The sequence below is a fragment of the Globicephala melas genome, chromosome 16 (assembly GCF_963455315.2).
Source record: "Globicephala melas chromosome 16, mGloMel1.2, whole genome shotgun sequence".
NCBI classification, from domain to species: Eukaryota; Metazoa; Chordata; class Mammalia; order Artiodactyla; family Delphinidae; genus Globicephala; species Globicephala melas.
Genome location: NC_083329.1, coordinates 33,707,565 through 33,732,783, shown reverse-complemented (window position 1 = coordinate 33,732,783; position 25,219 = coordinate 33,707,565). Strand labels below are relative to the sequence as shown.

At 43.6% G+C, this 25,219-nt stretch overlaps 1 protein-coding gene across 1 annotated transcript; it reads left to right on the top strand.

Moving 5' to 3' along the window:
• The first annotated feature begins 9,600 nt into the window (after nt 1–9,600).
• Nucleotides 9,601–15,386, top strand: HHEX (hematopoietically expressed homeobox). The gene is made up of 4 exons (XM_030865098.2): nt 9,601–10,008; nt 12,125–12,303; nt 12,501–12,551; nt 14,274–15,386. The coding sequence occupies exons 1-4, from the start codon at nt 9,645–9,647 to the stop codon at nt 14,484–14,486; spliced, it is 807 nt and encodes a 268-aa protein (XP_030720958.1). The 5' UTR covers nt 9,601–9,644; the 3' UTR covers nt 14,487–15,386.
• Nucleotides 15,387–25,219: the final 9,833 nt, after the last annotated feature.

Below are 25,219 nucleotides of genomic sequence, written 5' to 3'. Positions count from 1 at the left end.
CGGCATGGCCAAAAAAACCAAAAAAAACCCTTTGCTCTCCTTTTTTTTTCTTTCGTGGAGACTTCCTGTTTTTCACTTTAATGTCCCAGAATACCCAGGAATGGGTGCATACGCAGGGAATAAAGTGATAGGTATGGGCTTCTTGTTTAAAAATAGTACTTGCACCTCTTACAATTGCTTAACAAATAGCACGGGTTTATGGCACCATAGAAAGCTCTTGTTCAAGAATCATGTCCAAGATTAAATCCTTGCTTTGCTATTTATTCGCTCTGTGCCTTTGGACAAGTTGTTTAACTTCTCTGGGACTGTTTCCTCATTTATAACATGGAGTTTTTACCTATCTGCTGGATTACAAAAAGGGAACAAAAGTTTCTTGGGTTTCCAGCCTTAGAGGGTTAATAAGGTGGAAAGTAATGAGCCTACAGTCATTGTGTGGCTAGTTTTCCATCAACTCGAAGGCTGGAACTCCATGTGTAACAGCCTCCTGCTCTGCTTCCACAGTCATCGCTCCTGGTGATCACGAAAGAGGAAGGCCTCACACACTGTGGCTCAGCGCCATAAGCCACCCGGTTTAGGAGCTGCTGTCACCACAGCAACTGCCCCTGTGACTGCTGCTCTTGTCCATATTCCTTGTCCTCATTCCCTCTGAGACTTCTTAAATATTCTGCTCCATCCAGATGTTCACCTTCTCATTCAGAAAAACAGAATGGCTCGTTCTCCCTAGAAACCCAGCAAGCCCCTTTTGTACTTAGGGTTGGGCTTTCAGCCTATATAATCCTGCTCTTTCTCCTAGAAGTGCTGGGGTGACACTCAGTGACCCACATTTGATGATGCCATCTTGATGCCAGGGACAGTGCTGGGTGTTGGTGGAGGACACGGGTGACTGAGACACAGCTTCTGCTCTTCAGGAACCATTAGGCCTCTCCAGTCTTGGGGACTATACGCTATTAAATGCAGTCCCCCAAATCAACCTGGGCAGTCATCTTCTCTTTTCCTCTTTTCCACTACTCCCACTTCAACTATTCAATCTCCCTTCTCTGCTTCCCTCTTCCCCATCTCAAACACGGCTCTTCTCTTTTTAGCTTCAGTGGCTGAGTGGCTGGAGGGACTAATAATCAAGATCATGAACTTAGAAGGAGAAACAAATCAGAACCATCTTCCCTAAACTAGCAAAGATTTAGGAAACGTACAGCCCCACTCCTTTTATCAATTTTATTTTCCTTCAACATAAGCCATGCAAATAGTATTTTGTATAATTTAGGAGGTTGAAAAGTCAAACAACCAAAAATTGTTTGCCTTTCAACTTGGGAGAAGGAAAGACGGGCTAAACTAATTTCTTTATAGCTTATTGCTTGCCACCAGACAAAATTTATTCTACTCCTTTCAAACAGAAGGAAGTTGAGAACTTACCGGGTCAGGTACAGTGCTAAAAATTTTAAAGGCAGTGGTACATTTAATCCTCACAACTGTATGATATAGGTGTGATTATTAGCTTTTTTTTTTTTTAGGCTAAAATAAAAAACATAGGCCGAGAAAAAGTAAATGCTTTGCCAAGGTCATAGAGTTAGGAAATGTCAGAGAAAGGTCCATGCTTTTAACCAGTGGGTAATACTACCTTTCATATCTATGCATATATAAAAACAGTACACAAAAAGCCCAGATGCTAAGCAAAGAAGAGGGAAGAAGATTAGAATGTCATCCATGTGATATCTGGTTCATTGCTACACTAAGAACTGTAATAACTGCAGAATCTTGAGTATTAGCTTCATTGAACTTTCCAGCTCTTGAATCTTCATGCGGTGTGTTCATTTTAGTTAATTCACTACAACAACAACAGCAATCAGATAGTCTAGAGTTTGTTTTTATGACATTCATTCACCCATAATATTACAACAAAGCTCCTTGAGGGCAGGGACCTTTTCTTGTTAATCTTTGTATCCTCTACAGTATAATAGACCTCAAGTACATTTCTAATTGAAAAACCTCCCTGTAATAAAAGATTCCCAAATCCAGATGACGCACATTTATTTCAAGCAATATTTACTAGAGCAATGCTCTATTTTTTTTATTTTATTTTTTTTTGCGGTGTGTGGGCCTCTCACTGCTGTGGCCTCTCCCGTTGCGGAGCACAGGCTCCGGACGCGCAGGCTCAGCGGCCATGGCTCAAGAACCTAGCCGCTCCGCGGCATGTGGGATCTTCCTGGACCGGGGCACGAGCCCGTCTCCCCTGCATCGGCAGGCGGACTCTCAACCACTGCGCCACCAGGGAAGCCCAATGCTCTATTTTCATAAAAGAATTAGTAGATCCCTCTGGTCTGCTTCTCTTCCACCATCATTGTTGTAGTTGTCATCATCATCATCATCATTGTGATCATCATCACAGCAACCACTGTTTATCGACTGTTTAGTGTATGCCAGTGATTTACGTGCAATAACTCATTTAATCCTTATAACAGTATTATGAGAGAGACATTATCACAATCCCTATACTACTTTTGAGGAAACTGGAGCTCAAAATGGTTAAGAAACTAATCAAAGCTCGCAATAAAAATGGTGGAGGTAGCATTAAAAAATCACATTGTTTTTTTTTGTTTTTTATTTTGTTTTTGCAGTACGCGGGCCTCTCACTGTTGTGGCCTCTCCCGTCGTGGAGCACAGGCTCCGGACGCGCAGGCCCAGCGGCCATGGCTCACAGGCCCAGCCACTCCACGTCATGTGGGGTCTTCCTGGACTGGGGCACGAATCCATGTCCCTTGCATCGGCAGGTGGACTCTCAACCACTGCGCCACCAGGGAAGTCCAGCATTGTTTTTTTTTTTAATTGAAGTAGAATTGATTTACAACTTTGTGCCAATCTCTGCTCTACGGCAAAAAATCACATTTGTTTGACTGTGCTATTAGGTGCTATTGAGCACCTACTACATGCCAGACACTGTTTCAGGAACTGTGTTCAAAATTCAAAAAGTACAAAAGGGTATACAGCATAAAGTCACTTCCCATCTCATTCACACTCCCCTCCCCTACCTATGTGCCACCACGCAGTTCTCTTCTAGGCAACTGATGTTATCAGTTTCTTGGGACCTATAACTTCAGGTAGGAATTTCCCTCTTAGGTCCAACATTGGCATGATCAATATCCCCACCTCTCCTGATAGTCTCAGACATCTTTGATAAGTTATCTGAAACAATTCAGTATTTCAGGCCCATTTCACAGCTGGGGGAAAAATGTGTCCTCGGGAAGCCAGATTATGTTTTATCTGAGGTCATTGCCAAGCAAGGGAGTGGGTTCCTGTAGGCTGCTCACAGTGTCTTTACCATGAAGCACTTTACTCAGTTTTCTAGGAGGTGATCATCTCCAGCGCTTATTGATTCCCACAGTTAGGGTTTCCAGAATGTTTCCCCTCTACCTCTCTGAACTGAAGATTTCTTTATGACCCCCACAGTCCTGCTGAGTAAGACCTGCGACTTCTTTGTGGTTGGGGCATCATGACATTTGTTGCCTTTTCCTTTTCTCAGAATCGAATCTTTTTTTTCCAGCTAAACTATTTTTTAAACATTTTTATTGGAGTAGAGCTGCTTTAAAATGTTGTTAGTTTCTGCTGTATTGTAAAGTGAATCAGTTATACACATACATATATCCACTTTTTTTTAGATTCTTTTCCCATATAGGTCATTACAGAGTATTGAGTAGAGTTCCCTGTGCTACAGAGTAGGTTCTTATTAGTTATCTATTTTATATATAGTAGTGTGTGTATGTCAATCCCAGTTCATCCACCCCCCCTTTCCCCCTTCGTAACCATGTTTGTTTTTAGAACAGAATCTTTAGAGTGCTCCTTAGAGTTAAGGACAGGGGAATTTTATGCCCATAAGATCTCAAATGATTTCATGAAAATTAAAAAATCAGGACCAGAATCTAAACTGGATTTAAATTTTTCTTCGGACATTCGGTTCCTTGGTAATAAACTTCTTCTTCCTCTCCTTTCTAGGGGGTGATTAGAAAGGACACCTGCCTGGTGAAAAAATGCAAATGAAGGAACACAGGATCCGGGGAAGTAGGTTGGTGTGCTGAATAGAAAGGGTCCATGGTCCACACAGCAAGAGTCCTGGTTCATCATTTCTGGTTCTTTCTCAAGGATTGTTGCCTGGGAGTTTAGATGAATATCCACAGATTTGGATTACATGTCAAAATATCACTTCTGACATTGTAGCCTTTGTTAAAATTATTATTCATGTGACGTCCTTTCATCATTAAAAAAATAACAACAGCTCTACTTAGATATAATTCACACCATATAATTCACCCATTAAATATTTTTCTTTTCTGGATACTCTCAAAGTTGTGTAACCATCACTACAATAACTTGTAGAACATTTTCATTACCTCAGAAAGAAACTCTGTACCCATTAGCAGTCCACTCTTCATTTATCCCCAACTTCCTTAGCCCTAGGCAACCACTAATCTACTTTCTGTCTCTATAGATTTGCCTTTTCTGGACATTTCATATAAATGGAATCATCTAATATGTGGCCTTTTGTGTCTGGCTTCTTTCACTTAGCAAAATGTTTAAGTTCACCTATGTTGTAGCACGTGTCAGTACTTCATACCTTTTTATTACCGAATAATATTCCATTGCTTGGATGTACATTTTATTTATTCATTTATCAGTGGATGGACATTTGAACTGTTTCCACTTTTTGGCTATCGTGAATAATTCTACTATGAACATTTGTGTACAAGTTTTTGTATGGATAAATGTTTTCATTTCTTGGGTATACACCTAGGAGTGGAATTACTGGGTCATATGGTAACTCTATGTTTAACCTTTTTAGGAACTGCCACAGTGTTTTCCAAAGCAGCTGCTTCATTTTACATTGCCACCAGCAACGTACAAGGGTTCTAAATCTACACATTCTTACCAACATTCATTATTTTGTTTTTTAAATTTATTGTTGGCCGTGGAGTCCTAACCACTGGACCGCCAGGGAATTCCCGTTTAGAGTCATTCTTTTCTTTTTTTTGTTTTCTTTTTGGCCACACTGCACAGAATGTGGGATCTTAGTTTACGGACCAGGGATCGAACCTGTCCCCCCTGCAGTGGAAGTGCAGAGACCCAACCACTGGGCCGCCATGGAAGTCCCTATTTTGTTTTTTTAAAAAGAAATTATTATAGTTATCCTAGGAGGTATAAAGTGGTATCTACTTATGGTTTTGATTTTCGTTTCCCTGATGTCTAATGGTATTGAACGTTTTTTCACATGCTTATTGACCATTTGCGTATCTTCTCTGGAGAAATGTCTATTCAGATCTTTTGCTCATTTAAAAAATAGGGTCCTCTGTCTTTTTGTTATTGAGTTCTTCATCACTTTTTTAAATTGAGCAAATAAATATCATAAGCTCCACCCAAAGCTCAGTGGTTGCTAAAATCTACCCACATTACAGTGTTATGTAAAGTACATTACAGTATGTAAAACGTGAACACCACTGAAGCAACATCGTGATGACTACTGCCTGTGTTTTCCAGAGCTCTGATCCCATTCATGACATGACAAGATATTTCTTTTGATCACAGTAGCATCTTGTAAGTTAGTAAAACCCTAAAACACTAATTAATTAGATTTTGTCAAATTTTAAATAAAATACAATGAAATAGAATTAAATGTTATTATAAAATCAATCCATGCTCTCAAGCTATAGCTCATTTGAAGTTTTACTTCTATGTACATTTAATTACTGAAAATAAGTTGCAAAAAATTTACCTAAACTCCTACTAGATAAACTAGAGGTGAGAACCACATTCCCTTCTTACAAAGTTTGGTATCTTGCACAATAGTAGTGACTAAAATAAATGGTGCCAAATTTTTAAAGAGAGTCTTCTTTAATTCAGAATATAATTAAAATCTCATGTAGCTTTATTGGTTTGAGTATCCAGCAGAGAAAAAATATTGAAACTCCAAGAGATTCTGAATTAAATAGCTACAACAGTTTTGTTTTATTAGTTCTGACTGGGTGAAAAAAAATTTTAAGGACAACTTTGGGAAAATCTAGTTCTTTTAGAGCCCCAGATGACTTTTAAAACAATAAAACAAACTATAAAACCTACACAAGTGATATTAAAAATTATGTAGTTCAATGAATGTGACATTCACAAATGTGGCTGTAATTTTTTTTTAACTATAGCGAAATGAACATGTCTGACGATTGGATTTAGAAGAGGTGGTGTTATATAGCTTAACAGAATTAAGGGCTTCAATTTGCTGGTTAGGATTACGTAGCTGAGTTGGAATGTTACACCAATGCCTTATAAGATCCCCATCACCTCACAGGGTCTGTGAGGTGATGGGCCTAAATCAAAAAAAGGAATGATGCTTCCTTTTCCTATATTGATTATTTCCCTAGTATTTTAGTATATACTTTTGGAATGTTTGTAGACTTAGATCTTTTTGGCTGGTGGCCGAGTCATGCACAGAATAAACTATAAACTCATACTATTTATGAAGATGGAGAATGAAGGCTGGCCAGTGATTTACTGTAAGGGCATTAAATGAGTTGGAGTAATCATCTCAATTACTTGCTAGGTAGAAGGGGCAGGAAAAAGGAGAAAAAGATGAGAGAGAAACATTTTGTGAGAAAATAATAACCACAGTTACCTGCTTAGTTTAAAACAGACATAACTTCTGAAGTCCTTTAACATAACAACTGTCCTTTCTTTGTCCCCAAATCCCGTCTCTGTCCTTGATACACAGAATACACTTCACTTTCAGTCTCCCAGCACCTTCCTGAATTCTCCATCAGGCCATGTGAGGAGAATTATGGCTGGTGGAGGGGGCACGACATCAGACCAGACCCCAGAGAGACCGATGATTCGCAAACGGCCCCCCACAGATGGTTTCCAGGAGGAATGCACTACGTGAACTTGTATGCAGACTTAATAATAATTCAAATAATTTTTAGCTTTAAAAAAAAACCAAAACAGTGTTTTTATTTTTTAACGTATAGATTCATACTTATTTTTAAAGTTTTTATATTAAAAAATTTCAAACCTACAGAGAAGCTGAAACTAGTACAATGAACATCTGTATGCTCTTCACTTAAATTCACAAATAAATAAATTTTCTAATTTTGTTTATCTCCCTCTTTGTGTACATACATATACACATATGTATATATTTGTGTATGTGTATCAATTTGAAAGTAAGTTGCAGATTTCATGACCCTTCACACCCAAATACCTTAGCTTGTACCTCCCAGAATAAGGACATTTCACCCACAATACCAATATCACTCCTAAAACAATGAACATTAATATAATAATGTCATCTAACATACAATCCCTATTCAGTTTTTCCCTATTATCCCCCTAAATGTCTTTCAGAGCTTAAAAAAAATCCAGAATCCAATCAATTGGGGCGATACTATGAGACCTTGTGAAAATCCTCATCCTCAACAATGTTTCACTTGATGGTTCTGGATGATTCTTGAATGAATTAATACATTTTCTGATTTTATCAATGTTTCTACATTTGTTAGCTAGCATTCTTCCAGCCTTACCATCTACCATCCCTTTCTCTCTCTGAGTATCACTGTGAACAGTAATACTATGAACTCTTCTAATCCATAGTTTTGATGCTTAAATTACCCTAAATTTGGCCAATGGAAAACCCTTCAAGCCGGTTCCTGTTTTCTGTCTGTGGTTTCTGGCACAAGATACCTGGAGCTCACCTTGTACATGTCCTGCCCCAGACCTAGAATCAGCCACGGCTTCAAGGACCTACTTACACGATGAATAGGTCACACATCCACACAGTTCAATTCTCCAAAGAGTCACAAAGTGTACAGTACATTCTCCTTCCATCTCCACCTCTCCCTTCACAGACAGCAAATGTTATTAGGTTTTTGTGTATCCTTCCAGAGATAGTTTGTATAATAAAGGCACAAATAGTCTTACCTTCTCCCAACGTTTTAACTGAAACATCGTCAGATTTTGAAAGACGCCTATGACCCCAACCCAAAAAGGTCAGAAACCTTTAGGTTAAGCCCTAATTGTTTCAGATGAGAAAAGCTCAGGGAGGGTGACTTGAAAAGTTGTATTGAGGACACTCACATGTTATTCCCTGGACTTGAAATGTTAGTTCCTCTCTAGGCTCCTAGACACCTACTCATTTTTCAGACATCACTTCCTTGAGGAACACTTTCTCTTCCTTAACACATCTCCCTCACCCAACTAGGTGGTGTCCGCTTGTTATAAGGTTTCAGGTTATCACGTACTTCTCCTTCCTAGCACATATATAAGTCAGTGTATTAAAATTTGTTTCCTGCCACTGCGAGGACAGGAACTACATCTGTTCTGTTCACTGCTGGCACACAGTAGTTGCTCAACAAAAAAAGTGCGGACTGAAACTTGAACTCAGGCCATCCGGCTTCCAGCCCACTCTTCCTACTGCCTTCCCACTGCAGTCGGAGAAATAATCCCAAGATGTAAATAAAAATTCTCAATAGAAAAAGCCGGGAAGTTTTTTCATTTCCACCATTAATGGAGGACCTTGGCAGAAACCGCTCACCGCGAGGTGTGACGGCCGCAGGAGGGCGTCAATCAAGAGAATGCCCCCTTGCCCCGCAGGCGAGTGGAGCCGCACAGAGCTGAGGCCACACCGGGTAGCGCGTCACAGCTTCAATAGCAAACACGTGCAAAAAGGGAAAGCGGGGCTGCGCGCAGCTGCGATCCCCCAGGACCCGGGGATAGGGGACAGGGAACAGCCCCCACTGGGTCAGAGAAGACTGCACAGCTTCTGCCTGGCGCCGTAGGATCCAGGCCTTCCCTTGATTCCTGCCCGAAGGGACTTCTGCCAGCGTCCCCGGGGAAGTGGCTGAGTCCCGGAGCCCACAGATGAAACGAGCTAGAGAGCAAGAGTCCGCAGCACCTTAAGTCTAATCGTCCTTACCACGCTGGGACGCAGGCAAGGGCCGTGGATCTCTCTCCTTGGAGTTGCCCCAGGAACCCAGGGCACTCTCTCCCGCTACGAGCACTCCCGAGACGCCCAGGGCAACAGCCAATGCTACCGTTACTCCAGGGAGCGCGCTGACCACGGAGGGTGCTCTCAGGCCTGCGAAGGCGCGGCCCGACCAGGGGCCTCTACGCCTGCGGGCCCCGAGTCCAGTCGCCCTTTGCCTGGGCCGGCTACCGCCTCCCCGGTCCCGGGCCTGGACCAGTGCCCCCGAGTTTCGGCGGAGATGCCTCGCCGCCGGGGCTAGGGCCGCTTGAGGCCGCCTTCCAGGCAGCTGCTTGCCTCGCGCCTCGCCTGACGGACGCGGCCCTGGGCTTCCTTCGAGGGCGTCCCGGGGCAGGGTGCCTGGAGCCCCGAGCGTCGGCGGCGAGGGTACAGCCGGACTTAGGGTCCTAAGAGCCTGGGAGCAAGCGCGTCCCAGGGGCGGGGACCTCGGCCGGCGGGGGCGGGCCAAGGGTGGGGGCGGGAGACGGCTCCGGGGGCTCCGCGCCATTGGACGCAGGGCCCAGCGGCAGGAGGGGGCCAGAGAGCGCGGCCCCACCCCGCAGTCGGCAGAGCCTATAGCCGGGAGCGCGGAGCGCGGATAAATGTAGCGCCGCGGCGCGGGCGGCAGCTCTCCGAGGGCCCGGAGCGCGGCGGAGCCATGCAGTACCCGCACCCCGGACCGGCGGCAGCGGGCGCCTTGGGGGTGCCGCTGTACGCGCCCACGCCGCTGCTGCAGCCAGCGCACCCGACGCCCTTCTACATCGAGGACATCCTGGGTCGCGGGCCCGCCGCGCCCACTCCCACGCCCACGCTGCCGTCCCCCAACTCCTCCTTCACCAGCCTCGTGTCCTCCTACCGGACCCCGGTATACGAGCCCACGCCGATCCACCCCGCCTTCTCGCACCACTCCGCCGCCGCGCTGGCCGCCGCCTACGGACCCGGCGGCTTTGGGGGCCCTCTGTACCCCTTCCCGCGGTCGGTGAACGACTACACGCACGCCCTGCTCCGCCACGACCCCCTGGGTAAGGCGGCCGGGGTCATGGCGGGGCCGAGCCCGGGCGGCGGCGAGAAAGGCGCCACCCGGCAGGTGGCAGCGCCCAGGAGGCGGCGGGGGCGGAGGGGAGGCAACAGAAAGTTGTGGCAAAAGCGATTGAAAAGCGGCTGTCGGGCGCGCGCGGGGGACGGCAGGCGCGGGCCCCGGCGGCGGGCAGCCCAGTCTGCCCGCACCATGACTCAGATTGGTTTTCCTGCACCTTGCAGGCGTCGGGGCGCGCGGGCCCGGGCCGGACCTCGGGCGCTGCCGCTGGGGCCGGCAGCTGGAGGAGTCCTGGGGTCGCGTGTCGCCCGGGTGGGCTCCCTTAGCTGGAGGGACTGGGAAGGGAGAGCCAAAGCGCCCCGGGCCGCCCCCGCGGGGCAGGGATAGCTGCCGGGCCGGGGTGGTTACGGGGCTGGACCTGGTTCAACAAGCTTGTGCAGTGAAAGAGCCTGACCCTTTCCGTTCATACAGGAAATCTTGAGTTCTCGATAGGAGTAAATCTGGTTTCAGAAGCTGTTAAGTGTTTTCCTGGCTGCATGAAGCAGACCCTTCCCCCGGAGTAGTGCACGCTGCTGATTATTTTATCGACATCCTCAATACAGACAAATTCAGGAAACACTCGACTTCTGATAGCCGGGATCCGTTTTTCTGATATTGTTCATTTCCTCTGTGTGGGATGTGACTTTATGGCAGCTAAAATAACCAGTTGCTTCCCTTTTTTTTTTTTTTTTTTGAGGCTGTTTTGCCCCAGTCTGAATCCTGACGTAAGCAAAATCTCGAAAAAACAACATCGCCAACTTTAAAAGCATTTAGCGCAGGCCTGCAGACCCACGGACAGACGGACGGACTGACCCACAGGTCTTTGGAATAGGAAGGGCAGCGCGGACACGTTGGCCGCATAGAGTTTGCGGGACTTGTTCCCTCAGTGAGTGGCCTAAGAAATAAGCCACCCGTGATCTGCACTCCGGTGGCCCTTGTGCCCCCGGCTAAATGAAACGGGGCTCCTTGCCTTGGGCCACCAGGGTTTTAAAATCTACTCTGTTATTGGCAGCCTCTGCAGGCACCCTGGAGACAACTAACATATTAATTAATTGACATTTTAATGTCATCAGTATTATGGTGTGGTCCCTCACTCAGTTCTCCACCTTCCTTTCTCATCGCTAGAGAGATTTGGGGGGGATTATATTTTAGTTCTTTTTTTTTTTTTTTTAGTTACTGTGTTTTTGATTCCATTCCTGAGGGTTTGATGGCGCAGGCCCGGTGCGGCTCTGTTTGCCTTCTGGGCCAGAGGGGGACCCTCAGCCAGGCCGGGCCTGGGGGCAAACGTTTTCACAGAGCGTGCCCTGGGTTTCCTTGGGTTACTGCTGGGACTGTGCAGGAGGAAGCAAAGGGTTTTTCGAGATAGACCAACAGGAAACACATTGACGGAAATGTTGCCATAACCCACGGGGTGGCTCTAACTGGCCGCCCCCACCGGCCGGGTGTGAAATCAGAGGAGGCCCGGCGCCCTCCAGCCAGGATGGGAAGCTCCACGCGCCCTGAAGCTTGCCCTTGGGCCGGAGGGCTTCCGTTGTAGCCAGGCCGCTGGACCCTGGCAGCAACGCCTTGGCTAGTGTGACAGGCCCACTCTTCCCCAGCCTAACGGATATTTGGAAAGTGCGGTTCACCAAGGGAGAGGACCTCTCTGCAGGCCCTCTAGACTAAAAAAGTTGTGTATAAATTTTGAGAGCGACTGATTAAAGAGCGTCATGGTATTTTAAGCTCAACCTAGAGTCGGTGTTCTTTTGGGGATCAAAATGATTGTATCTAGCCATGGGTGTGATGGTGGTGTGTGTCTTTGAGCATACACGTGTGATCTTTGTGCACATGCTGTGTAGATGTGTGACTTTGGATGTTCCTGTGTCTGTGGGTATGATGTGTATTGGTGGGAGCGTGTTGGGTCCACGTCTCAGGGAGTATACGTGAATGTGTCTGCTTGAGTGTCCCGTAGCCTCCCCTCCCATTATTTGTCATCCCCAGTGCAGGCAGGGCCGGGGTGGGCCACGCCGCTTCAGGGCCCTCACTAAGAAGCGGCCCTCACTAACCGTCGCTTTTGCCCGCAGGCAAACCCCTGCTCTGGAGCCCTTTCCTGCAGAGGCCTCTGCATAAAAGGAAAGGCGGCCAGGTGAGGTTCTCCAACGACCAGACCATCGAGCTGGAGAAGAAGTTTGAGACCCAGAAATACCTCTCCCCGCCCGAGAGGAAGCGTCTGGCCAAGATGCTGCAGCTTAGCGAGAGGCAGGTGAGCTCGCTCGAGGGGCGCAGGCAGGCTCCTGGGGCGTGGGTCGCGGGGCAAAAGGGAGACAGTGGAGCCACAGGGAACTTTGGCGCGCCTGGATCGCTGTTTGGCTCAGCAGCTCCTGAACGGCTTCTCCCCGCCTCCCCAGGTCCCTCGGGATTCTGGGCTCTTGGCAAGTTTTCTTTCTGTCTTTCCTGTAGGTCAAAACCTGGTTTCAGAATCGACGCGCTAAATGGAGAAGACTAAAACAGGTATTGACATGGCTCTGTTTCTATGGAAATAAATATTTTTATCATGTTATCTCAATGCGAGGCCTGTTACAGGTTGTATGCAAAAGTCATTTGAGGGACTATTTAACCTCTTCACCTTGATTAAAAAGGCAAATAGTCCTGCTGAAATTCAGGATGAGTTGTTCAGGCGGCAGTAATGCTAAAAGCACCTAATGCGGTTCCTATATCAATTATGCTTGGGTTTTCACACACTGGCTAGTAAAACTCCCAGCTAATTGTTTTATAAACCCCATATGTTGTTTATCTAATTAACGCAGGAAAGATAAAGTAATTGACAGTAAATGACTTAAGCAGTTATCTTTGGGAGAAAATTGTTTCTTTTATTTACACAGCCACAATAAAACTAGGCAGAGCTCAAGGGTAAATATAAGGAAATAAACACTTTTAAGTCTTGTTTGCACTGTTTTTTAGAAGAATTAAATATCAAAGTGTTAAAAAATTATTTTCCCTCTAATTCTAGCTCTTAAAATGAATATAAAAACAGTAAGAGAATATCCAAGCCTGTTTGAAAGGCAGCTTAAACTTTCTAACAGTCTTTCTTCCAATGACCTTGTTACGCAATATGTGATAAAAAGTAAAGGCTAATTCAGTTTTTAAAGAAGCTCTGTTGACTTAAAGCTAAAGATTTGTTTTTGATGTCCTAATCTGGATGTCTTCTCCAAAGTTATCTGACAAATGCTGAATTTTTCATTTGCCAGTCTATATACGGTTTATAATAAATGAGATATTTTTGAAACAATAATGAGTGGGGAAATTGAAAGCAGCGTGCATTTTAAAATTTAGCGATAAATTTCAGATTCCCTCTCAATATCTGATCTTGTGACTTGTTACATAGTTGTAAGCTTGGTAAATCTATTATTCTATAGTCTTGCTTTAGAAAAAAAAACTTTAGCAGTATATCATAATATTTCTTCATAGTGTCTATGTGCATTTTAGACAAAAACAGGATTAAAAATTTACTAACTTATTTGGTTCTTGGTCAAAGGTAGTTTACCAGGGACTTTAAAAACAGTGGTTCCTATGTAATATGGGAATATTTTCCAGAAATTTCCTCCAGATTTTAAGTAAATTATATTTGTCTCTCTTTCCAGTTAGCAACATTCTTCCAGTTCTGCATTTTTTCTTTGCCACGATTGTGTAACTTGCTACACATATTTATGTGTGTATATGTTTGTGAACTTACTCCAGAAAATGCATAAAAAAAGGATTCAGTCTAATAATTTTGAAACTTTATCCTTAATTCACTATTTAGCATTCATATTTTTTAAATGTCTGAAGACTTTGTTAATTGGCAAGGTTTAAATATTTGAAGAATAAAGATAGTGTGTATCTGTAGTGATCTAATTTCTTTTTCTCCCTAAACTTTTAAGAACCTTGAGACCATGGGTCTGGGCTGGAGTTAAGCCTTCATTTGACATAACACATTTACATTTATATTTGTGATTGGTGGTTCTTATCTGGCAAGAGTATAATCTTTCTCTGAATATGACAGGAATTTTATTTCTTCCAAAGTGAGAAAGAAGCACAAGTATGTATTTTCTGAATAAAAATATTATACCTGAAAGCAGTTGATAAGCTAAGAATTAAAAAGATGGTAGAAGATGAAAAGACATTTGATTTATGTCTCTCACTTCTTCATATCTCATGATCCCACCAATCTCCATTTTCATCCTCTTCATTCAGGAGAACCCTCAAAACAATAAAAAAGAAGAACTGGAAAGTTTGGACAATTCCTGCGACCAGAGGCAAGACAGTGAACAGAATAAAGGTGCTTTGGATAGCTCTCAATGTTCGCCCTCCCCTGTCTCCCAGGAAGACCTTGAATCAGAGATTTCAGAGGATTCTGATCAGGAAGTGGACATCGAGGGTGATAAAGGCTATTTTAATGCTGGATGATGACCACTGACATTGGCATGTTCAGAAAACTGAGCTTTGGAATAACATTTGCTACAGAAAATCTCCATAGATGAACCGGAAAACTATATGAGAAAGGGAATCAATTTTGGGTATTCTGGAAACCTAAAATGTGTGGTGCACTGGCTAAATAACAAACACATTGAAACCTTAATTTTGACTTAAATAGTTTATGAACTGATTTTAGATTGTATGATAAAAGGACTCTTCACTGATTAAATTCACCCCCTTTTTAAAAAGTAACTTGTTTTTTCTATTTATAAAAAGTAATTTTGAACTTTTTTGTTAAATTTTTAAGTTATAACTTTAAAGATTTTAATAGGAATTTCTTGAATGATTTTTCTATAAACTGTTTCTACATCCCACTTAATGGAAAAGTAAAGGGACATCCCAAATCCAGAGGTATGCCTTGGAAAGGGGGCCCACAATTCAGGCAGCCTTGTAATATTTTAAAGGAAACATTCCTTACTTTTTTGTTACATTCTTACACTGCTGCCTTAAATCCAAAACCATCTCAGAGCTCTTGTCTCGGGGATGTATGTGTTCTTTTCGTCACAGAGATATATAATCAATATAAGTTGATAATCTTAAATGCTTGTTTTGCACTGTCACTTAGAACCTGTTTGACCAAGGTGTTAAGGGGATAGTACAGTCCAGTTCAAGCAGAGAAACTGACTCATCAGTGACTAAAATTAATCACAGATGAACTAGAAGTAGCAGATTAATTAAATGTAAGTAGATTGTAGATATTGTGTTTTATATTAAACAGTGTTTATAATGTGTGTATATATAATTGTTCACTGTAAAAAAGACATGGCCAAAATGGTTTGTTTGTTTTTTTTAAATGAGTAACTTGTATATAAAATAAATCCGCCGGTGGGATGACTGACCTCTTTGGACCTCTCATTTTTCGATTAAAACAAACCCACACCTTTTCTTCCAGCGCCTGGGGTGACTGGCGCGGTGCTGGGCGCTGGGGCCGGGGCAGGGGCGTGGGGTCCGGCGCAGGAGCGTCTGGCGGTGCGTCTCGCCGGCGCTCCTGCGGCTCGTGGCTCCTGGCGTCCTGGGGGCGCGGTTCTGGCGCTGGCACCTGAAAGGTAGATGTGAGCCTTTCCCCGGGAGTTTGCTGGGGGTTGGCGGGGGACGGGGAGTGGTGTGTGTGTGTGTCTGGAGCAGCGGAGGTGGCTCCCGCCAGCAGACCCCGAGCCCCGGGCGCGCCAGGCGGCGGGAAGGGAAGAGCAGCTGCGCCGCGGCAGAGCGCGGGGGCCGCCGAACGCCATCGATTCACCTTGGCTGTCCGGGCAGCCCGGGCCGCCGTCCTTGACCCGCGTGAGTCAACACTGCGTCATCCTTTGGCTGCCGAGCCCGGGTTGGGGGTCCGCTTAGGGGGAGGGGAGTACTTTGTGCCAGGACAGCGGTTCTCCCTCTTCAGCGAGCTTCAGAATCACCGGCAGAGCTTGTTGGAACTCATTGCCCTCCCCATCCCCCGAGTTTCTGATTTGGGCAGGTCTGGGGTGGGCCAGGGAATTTACACTTCTAACAAGTGCCCAGGTGTTGCCCAAGCTGCTGGTCTGGGGCTTTAAGGTGCTTCTTGTGTGGAAAAAGCAGGTGGGACCCGCGTTCACCCCTCACTCCCTCACCTGCTCCCCTCCTGCCGACAGTTCCTGTCAGTGTGGGAACAGGAGGGTGGCAGCGTTGAGGAGGACGAGGGGAGGTGGGCGCAGGGTTCCTGGCTGAGGGGAGGGAGCAGGGCTGAGGAAGAGGTATTGTGAGCTGGGGAGGAATGAAGTGCTGAGCTGGGGAGGAATGAAGTGCTGAGCTGGGGGTGGGTGTGGAGCTGAGAGGAAGGGTGGGCTGAGGTTTCTGACCGGCCGGGTATTGCCAGCCCAGCTGCTTGCCTACTTGGGGCCGTCAGGTTCCTGACATTCCAGGAAACGAAGAGCCAGATCTGGGAGGGGGGAGTCCAGAAATCTCTTCCTCAGATTGGGATTGACATATACACGCTACTATATATAAAATAGGTAACTAATAAGGACCTCCTGTGTAGTACAGGGAACTCTACTCAATACTCTGTAATGGCCTATATGGGAAAGAATGGATATATGTATAACTGATTCACTTTGCTGTACACCTGAAACTAACACAGCGTCGTAAATCACCTACACTCCAATAAAAATGAAAAAAAAAAAAAAAAAGAAAGAAATCCCTTCCTCTAGCCTGGGCCTCCATGGAGGCCTCTAGTTATTGTGGAGTTGGGTGCCTCTGGGCTGGGGTCCTGTGAAGGAATGCCTCTGCCCCTGGCCTGGCTTGACCAGGGCTGTGGCTTCCCAGACATGAGCACTCAGATGAAGAGAGTGAAAAAGTCGTTGCACTTAGGGGGTTGTCACACCCTGCCTCCTTAGATTCCAAGAAGGCCCATGGAATTACCTGTGAATTTTATTTATTTATTATTTATTTATTTTAATAATTTTTTCCATCAAACTTGCTATATTGCTACTTTCAGATAATTCTTTTTTTAAAAAAATAATGAACAGGGGACTCCTTTTTAGGAAACATTTATTTATTTATTATTTATTTTATTTATTTATTTTGGCTGCACTGGGTCTTAGTTGCGGCACGCGGGATCTTCCTTGCGGCGTGCAGGATCTTTTTTTAGCTGTGGCAAGCGGACTTCTTAGTTGTGGCATGCATGTGGGATCTAGTTTCCCAACCAGGGATCGAACCCAGGCCGCCTGCATTGGGAGCGCAGAGTCTTACCCACTGGACCACCAGGGAAGTCCTTACCCGTGAATTTTAATTTCTGAGAAAATTTGTACTGGGTCCTGAAGCAGAGAGGTGTGCATTGGCCTGGAAGTTTAAAGATTTGGGTTGGAGTTTTAGTTCTTTGCCTCAGTTCTTTCATCTATTGAATGAAGATGGTCTAGTTGATCTACATGACCCTTACCAGCACCCCAATTCCCAACTCAGTTCTCCTCAATGTCGGAGCCCAAAGTAGGCATCCAGTGGGAAGGTCTCCTTTCCCCTCATCTGTAGGCTCCAGGCTCCCTGTCCCTGCCTGACAGGTTTCATCAAGGTTTCAAAGGTCATAGTCAGTCTCATTTGAAAAGAGGACTGTCTGTATCAGAGTCTGGGGAGAACAGGAGGCTTATGGGCCTAATATTGAATTAAAGCAATCCTGAAATCTGTGTGTGTGTGTGTGTGTGTGTGTGTGTGTGTTTCACTCCTGGAGATAACCTCTGGTTAATGTTTATTCTTGAGAATAACTGTATCATGACTATGAAGCAGAGGAATACAGGTTTATGTATTGATTGGCACTAGAAAAATTGAGGAGTGAAATCTTGTTTTAAAGTAGACAATCCCTGAAACCAGGCCATTTTCCAATTTAAAGCTATTCCCAATTCTCTTCAAGTTGATCACGTTCTGAATCTAAACATGTCCTTAAGAATCCACAGCATGTTACCTGGAGGAAGTACAGTATTTTCAGGACACAGGTTGGCATTAACTGTTTTCTAAAGTGCCCCATTGCAGATTGCCAATGAGTATTTACAAATTCTTCCTACAATCCAGGCATTTTTCATTTGTTTGTCTTTTGGCTATTTCATGTTGAAGCAGCATGTATGACCTTTACAGCACAACTCCTGTCTTGTTTTTAACTCTTTTTATCAGGAGATTCAACTTGAAAACGGTTATCATTTAGCAGAAAGACAAACAGAAAAGCACATTTTTGTAAGCAAAACGTTAATGATTGGAAGAATTGCCCTAATTTCACCATGACAGTGTGTGATTAATCCCCTGGGTCATGTACTTATACTTTAAGTTATTCAGTTCGTCAGTCTTTGATATTCAGAACCCTTTCTAACTTAATAGGATATTGATTTTGTTGGATGATGTACTTTGACTCTTTAAACAACATCACTTTTAGGAATGACTAGGCTGCTGTGTAGTATTTTATTTAGAGAACTGTTGCATAAGGTTTCTTTTTCTTACTTTTTATGGTTTTCTCAGGGTGAAGGCTGATAAGACATCTTGTGGGAAAAGAGGAAACCATCTCTGATAGTGAAAGTACCTATTCTCTTTCAACATTTCTGACAACCTTTTTTCTGTGTGTGGTTTCATTGTTGTGAATATTCATTTTAGTTAATGCGGGCAGGGCAGGGATTTAAGAAAATGTATCTAGACTTGGGGGAAATGCATTTAGCTGGGGACAGAATACACTTACCAAAAATCCCCATTTCAGTTATACTGCCTTGAGGAAGACGATGGGAACTCAAAATCTCACCCTTTTGATTCTTCTTTAAAATCTAATGATTTTAAAATCTAATGCTCCTCTAAATCTGTGATTGGAGGTGATATTTATGTGAATACTGACAGCATGGGACAAATGTGGAAAACTAAACAATCACTCATGATGCTTCTAATTAGGAGTTTGGTATCTCGTAGTAAAAATAATCAGATGTTGTACTAACATTTACTTTTCATCCCCTTGGGTTTCATGAAATTCCAGCTGGAATCTCTATATAATCTGATTTTATCCCTTGATACTTTTTTTTTTTGTATTGTTGTTGAATCCGAATGAGAAGCACTTTGGAGATTCCTCCCACCCACCAGTATACCTGAGGTCCAAGGTCTACAGAACATTAGCTACCCCTTCAGATATGGCTGTGGGGAACCCTACTCAGGAATCTTACCGTTGTGGATAAGAGCAGGGCTGGAAGTAAGGCAGACGAGTCCCCTCCACCTCCCTTGCTGGTTGGGGGCCTTGGGCTCAATTCTCAGCCTCAACTCCTCGAGAGGTGGGCGGCTCACCTGAGAGGAGGCATCAATACCTGGCACCCAGTGGGCGCCAAGTGTCAGCCTGAAGAGCTAGAAAGCCCCCACTGAGTCCCTTCTTTTGAAGCAGCTCTTTGATTCGCAGTTGCAAGCGGGAAACCTCTTCAGTCGGATGTACACAAATCTCTCCAGACAATAGAGAGGGCCGCGGGGAGGAGACCCTGGGGCTGGAAAAGGCATTTCCTGTCTGCGGAGGATCTTGACTTTGGAGCATCCGGCGGTAGCCGCGAGGTTTTCGAGGCGGCCGAAAACTTTCTCGTGTGGCTGCTTAAAAAAGTCACTGCCAATTTCAGTCACTGCGATTTTCTCGAGGAAAGCTAAGGAGATAACTCACTTAAAAATTTTTTTTAAACATTAGAATTTTTTTTCTAATTTGGAAGGGGAGTTTGGTATTATTCAAAATCTTACAAATTCAAAAATCTCATCACCCATCTCATCACTCCATAACACTACGACAAGAAAGGGTTAACGGTAACCTCATCCCTGCCCGACCCCCAATTCATAGGTACTGGCAGGAAGAGAAATACCTATTCAGTTTGTCTCCATTAAACTTGTTTATATTTTTCTTTTGTAGTTTATGTCCTTTATCCCTCCTCACCTCTCCACTTTTTAAAAATTTATTCCCTTTTACAACCTTCCCCCATTTCCTCCATCTCAAGATTCCTCTTCCTCATTCAGTTTATTTCCCACTAAGAATAGAAAATGACTAGTTTCAATTCTTTAGAGGTAACAATTAGGCCTAACATTTTCTTCAAATATACAGAAATTTTCAGCTTTCAGGTGACCATCCTAAGTTTGAGGGCGATGTTGCTGGAGTCCAAATACACTGCCCCCATCCCTCCAAGGACAGTTCTTTTAGTTTAGCTTTTTATTTATTTTCTTTTTGAGCCAGGATAAGCAATAATAGTGATAATAATAATCAAAAAGTAATAATACGTGTGTCCCCAGGGGTCAAGCATTTGTGCACTGGGGGGTAGTGGAGGTGCCCAAGAGGTGGTGCAAGGGGTAGGCTCAGGATGCCCTGGCAGAGCCTTCCAGAGGTCCTAACACAGAGGAAAGTAGATGGAGTGCTGTTCTAGGGAGAGAGATAATCAACTTCACAGACCTGGAAGGGAAGGAGGGCAGGGAATAAGTATGACTAGAATCATCAGAGGTGTTTGGGTTCCAGCATTTGGAAAAAAGGATTATGGACTGCATTCTCCCTTTCTAGTCACACAGATCTCTTTGCTTTTACTTTTGCACTTTCCTCCATCTGGAACTCTCCTTCCCCAGACATTCTCCCGGCTGGCTCCCTTGCCTCCCTCAGGCTTCGTCTTCCCTAGCCATCCTGTTTAAAATCACAACTCCCTCTTCCCTATTCCCCTCCCACAATTTAATGTTCTCTATTTCCCTTATTATAATTGGATATCATATTTCAACTTATTTATTTATTACTTATTTGTCTCTCAATGAAATGTTATTGCCGCAGCAAAGGAATTTTTATCTGTTTTGTCTGCTACCGTGTATCTCCAGCCTGACACAGGATAGGTGCTCCGTAGTATGTGTTCAATGAATGAATGAATGAACATATATTGAGCACTTACTGTGCATTGAATATTATATGAGTCCTTCACATAGTTTATATCATTTAATTCTCACAAAAATCTTCTGAGGTGGCTACTGTTATTACCCTGTTTTCCTGATAAGGAAACTGTCACCGAGAAGTTAAGCCCAAGACCTCAATTACTGTACCAGTCAATGTTGTAACGTGAAGTTCCTCATTTAATCTTTTGTACCCTTGAGAAGGTATCAAGCCAAGTCTAATTCCAGGTATAAGAAGAGAGTTGAGGGTTTTTGTTCATTCTATGTAATCTTTTTGTTTTAATTCAAGTCCAGCATTAAATCTGGAAGGGATTACCACACAGTATAGGGGTTGTGAAGCTTCTGTGTGTATAGCACATTATTCTGTTACACAAGAAACTAATAAGCTGACTGGAGCACCATTTCCAGTTTTCTGGGGAAATGAGCGTTATAAAATACACTTTAGGAATTCCCTGGCAGTCCAGTGGTTAGGACCACGTCCACTGCAGGGTGCCCGAGTTCGATCCCTGATCGGGGAACTAAGATCTCGTAAGCTGTGAGGTGCGGACAAAAAAAAAAACAACAAACCACTTTATATCTGTTAAAGTGTTTAAAAAAATATCTGTCCCTGGTTTATGTTATTTGGTGTTCCCATTATATAAACTGTCTAGTATCATTACATTTCTTCTTCATTTGATCCACTGATGCATGTTCCACAAAGGCCTCTGAACATAGAGCAGCTCAGTGGCTTACTATGGGGTCCCCAGCATCTAGCACTGGGCTTGGCATGCAGTAAGGTTTTTTTTTTTTTTTTTTTGATGTGGACCATTTTTAAAGTCTTTATTGAATTTGTTACAATATTGCTTCTGTTGTTTATGTTTTTTGGTTTTTTGGCCAGGAGGCATGTGAGATCTTAGCTCCCTGACCAGGGATTGAACCCACACCCCCTGCATTGGAAGACGAAGTCTTAACCACTGCACCTCCAGGGAAGTCCCATGCAGTAAGCTTTTAATAAATATTGTACTGTAGAATGAAAATGAAAACCACGTGCCCTCCCCAACGGAAAGGAGAGACATTTCCCCTCCTCCCCAAGCCTTGCACTCTCATTATATTTCCTATTCCTTGACCATCAGAAGTATAGCTTGTCTGGATGGCTCCCACAGCACAGTAGAAAGCATAGTAAGGACTGCAAGTACAGGAGAGTCTATGCCAGGCTTGGTCATGGGTGGGAGGAGGACAGGTTTAGGTCTGTTTAGTGCTTTAAACAAGTGCTAAAAGATGTTCTCCCCCCGCTTTTTATGGACATGATTTATTTTTATTTTTAAAATTTTTTAACATCTTTATTAGAGTATAATTGCTTTACAATGGTGTGTCAGCTTCTGCTCTATAACAAAGTGAATCAGTTATACATATACATCTGTTCCCATATCTCTTCCCTCTTGCGTCTCCCTCCCTCCCTATCCCACCCCTCTAGGTGGTCACAGAGCCCCGAGCTGATCTCCCTGTGCTATGCGGCTGCTTCCCACTAGCTATCTATTTTAGGTTTGGTAGTGTATATATGTCCTTGCCTCTCTCTCACTTTGACGGACATGAATTTTAAGAGGAAGTGCTTCTGTGGGTTTATATTGGCCATCTTTCCCTTAAATTTGGCAATTTCATTCAATTTCCAATTCACACTTCTCAATTTCAATCAAGAGTTTCATTTAAAATATACCTGGCTTACTGAAAGATGACACCATTCGGGGTAGCCTGTTATTACTACTATTTTTATCAGCATGATCCATTTAGCAAATGGAAGCAGGAAATCCAAATGCTTTTAAATGATTTCTTAAAGTACATGAATTGCAAAGAAACAAATGTAGAAGGAACATAAAATGTGTTTGCTTCACACCCTGGTTCAATGTTTTAGCTTTCCTCAGCAGCTTATGGAGTCTGTATTACTACAGACTTTCCATTAATTTTAAATTAGGCAGACTAATTCAATAAATGTTTAAAAAATGGCCGCTGAGCGCAGGTTCAGATGTCCAGAGGAAGTGGTTTCTTAGACACCTGCCTCCCATGTATTGAGTTGATGGTATGTAGGTGGAAGGGAGTGAGATAGTTATGATGATGTATGGTGCTGTTGATTAGTTAATTGAAGGTAAAATTTTTAGCTTTACCAAGCAATTACCTGATCTCATTAAGGTCTTTAAAATCACCCAAATATGATTTTGCCTGAAGCAGCTGCCCCTTGTTTAGATGTTATTTCAGGCATTAAGAAAAACACAATACTAATGGTAACCAGGGAATTTAAGCCTGCAATTTCTGGAATATATTGTTCTGAATCTTAGCCATTATTGAGTACTATCTGAACATGGGACGCTAAACTATATTTACATTTGTATGGTGTTTTATTTTTCAAAAACTTTTTAAAGTATATGTTTATAAAATATATACTTTTAAACAAATGAAATTTTTAATTTATTTTTATTTTTTTCGGTATGCGGGCCTCTCACCGCTGTTGCCTCTCCCGTTGCGGAGCACAGGCTCCGGACGTGCAGGCCCAGCGGCCACGGCTCAAGGGCCCAGCCGCGCCGTGGCATGTGGAACCTTCCCGGACCGGGGCACGAACCTGCGTCCCCTGCATCAGCAGGCGGACTCTCAACCACTGAGCCACCAGGGAAGCCCAAACAAATGAAATTTTTAATGTTGATTTTATTTTAATTTTTAAGGAAATGTCTTAGTAAAGTATAATTTACATACAAAAAAAGTTCACAAATCATAGGTGTATGGCTCACAAAATGTAGACACCAGGTAACTGGAATCCTTATGATGACATAAAACTACTAGATCCCTAGAAGCTCCTTTTATACCAACTCTGGGTCATTGTGCCCACTTCTGCCCCAAAGGAAGCCACTATCCTGAGTCCAAACAGTGTAGAGTCATTTGTTGATTTTTGAACTTTATATAAATAGAATCATACAGTCCTCTTTTGTCTCTGGCTTCTTTAGTTCACTTTTTTATTTGTAAAATTCACCCACATTATTGTGTGATGTTGTTTGTTCATTCCAAATGCTGTGTGGTAGTTCATTGTATGAATTTTCATGCTACTTTAAATAATCCATCGGAAATTAAAAACTGTACCACAAAGTTTACAAATATTTAAAAACAATAACACTTCACATATTATAACTAGACACTTATTTTTCAAATGACATGATCCATTTGTAATTCTAAGACTCCTAGGTGCTTGGAAGGAAAGAAAGCAGGAAGACCACAGGCATCATCAAGAAGCAAATGACAGGACTTCCCTGGTGGTGCAGTGCTTAAGAATCCACCCGCCAATGCAGGGGACACTGGTTTGAGCCCTGGTCCAGGAAGATCCCATGTGCCGTGGAGAAACTAAGCCTGTGTGCCACAACTACTGAGCCTGTGCTCTAGAGCCCATGAGTCACAACTAGTGAAGCCTGCGCACCTAGAGCCTGTGCTCTGCAACAAGAGAAGCCACCGCAATGAGAAGCCTGAGCACAGCAATGAAGAGTAGCCACAGCTCGTTGCAACTAGAGAAAGCCCACTCACGGCTACGAAGACCCAATGCAGCCAAAAATAAATAAAATAAATAAATAAGTTTATTTTTAAAAAAAGAAACAAATGATAGCAACCCTTTGCATACCAGGAGCGTTGGGAATATTAGTAACTAAGCTACTGCCTATTTTTTTCCACTCAGGAAAATTAAATTAAAAAAAATTTTTTTCTGAAAACAGCTTTCCAAGGTTAATTTATGTTACACATGGTTCATGGTAAGAAAGCTAAGTAATAACAAGTCAAATGAGCAAAGAAGAACCTCAAATTTATTTTAATTCTGGACATAGGGTCTCCCAGTAATTATAGTATTTTTATGCAGTAATTTTAGGAATTTTGTTGGCATCCTACTCTACTTTTTTTTTTTTTTTTTTTTTTTTGGCGGTACCTGGGCCTCTCACTGTTGTGGCCTCTCCCATTGCGGAGCACAGGCTCCTGACGCGCAAGCTCAGCGGCCATGGCTCACGCGCCCAGCCGCTCCGCGGCATGTGGGATCTTCCCAGACCGGGGCACGAACCCGTGTTCCCTGCATCGGCAAGCGGACTCTCAACCACTGCACCACCAGGGAAGCCCCCTACTCTACTTTTATGTTCCTTTTACTTTGCAGTTAATGATTATGAAGGTGCCATGAAAAGGTGGCCTGGCTTTGACTCCTGGATTTGCTGTTAAGTAGTGATATGACTTTGGACATATCCCTTACCCTCTCTGAGTCTGTTTCTTCATAATAAAATGAGGGTCTTGGACTGGGTCTTTTTTTTTTTTTT

Bases quoted from the DNA above. Each gene is read 5' to 3' on its own strand.
- HHEX (XM_030865098.2), top strand. From the start codon at position 9,645: ATGCAGTACCCGCACCCCGGACCGGCGGCAGCGGGCGCCTTGGGGGTG. The intron at 10,009-12,124 runs GTAAGGCGGCCG...TTTTGCCCGCAG, and splicing joins GCTCCGCCACGACCCCCTGG to GCAAACCCCTGCTCTGGAGC. The intron at 12,304-12,500 runs GTGAGCTCGCTC...TCTTTCCTGTAG, and splicing joins TGCAGCTTAGCGAGAGGCAG to GTCAAAACCTGGTTTCAGAA.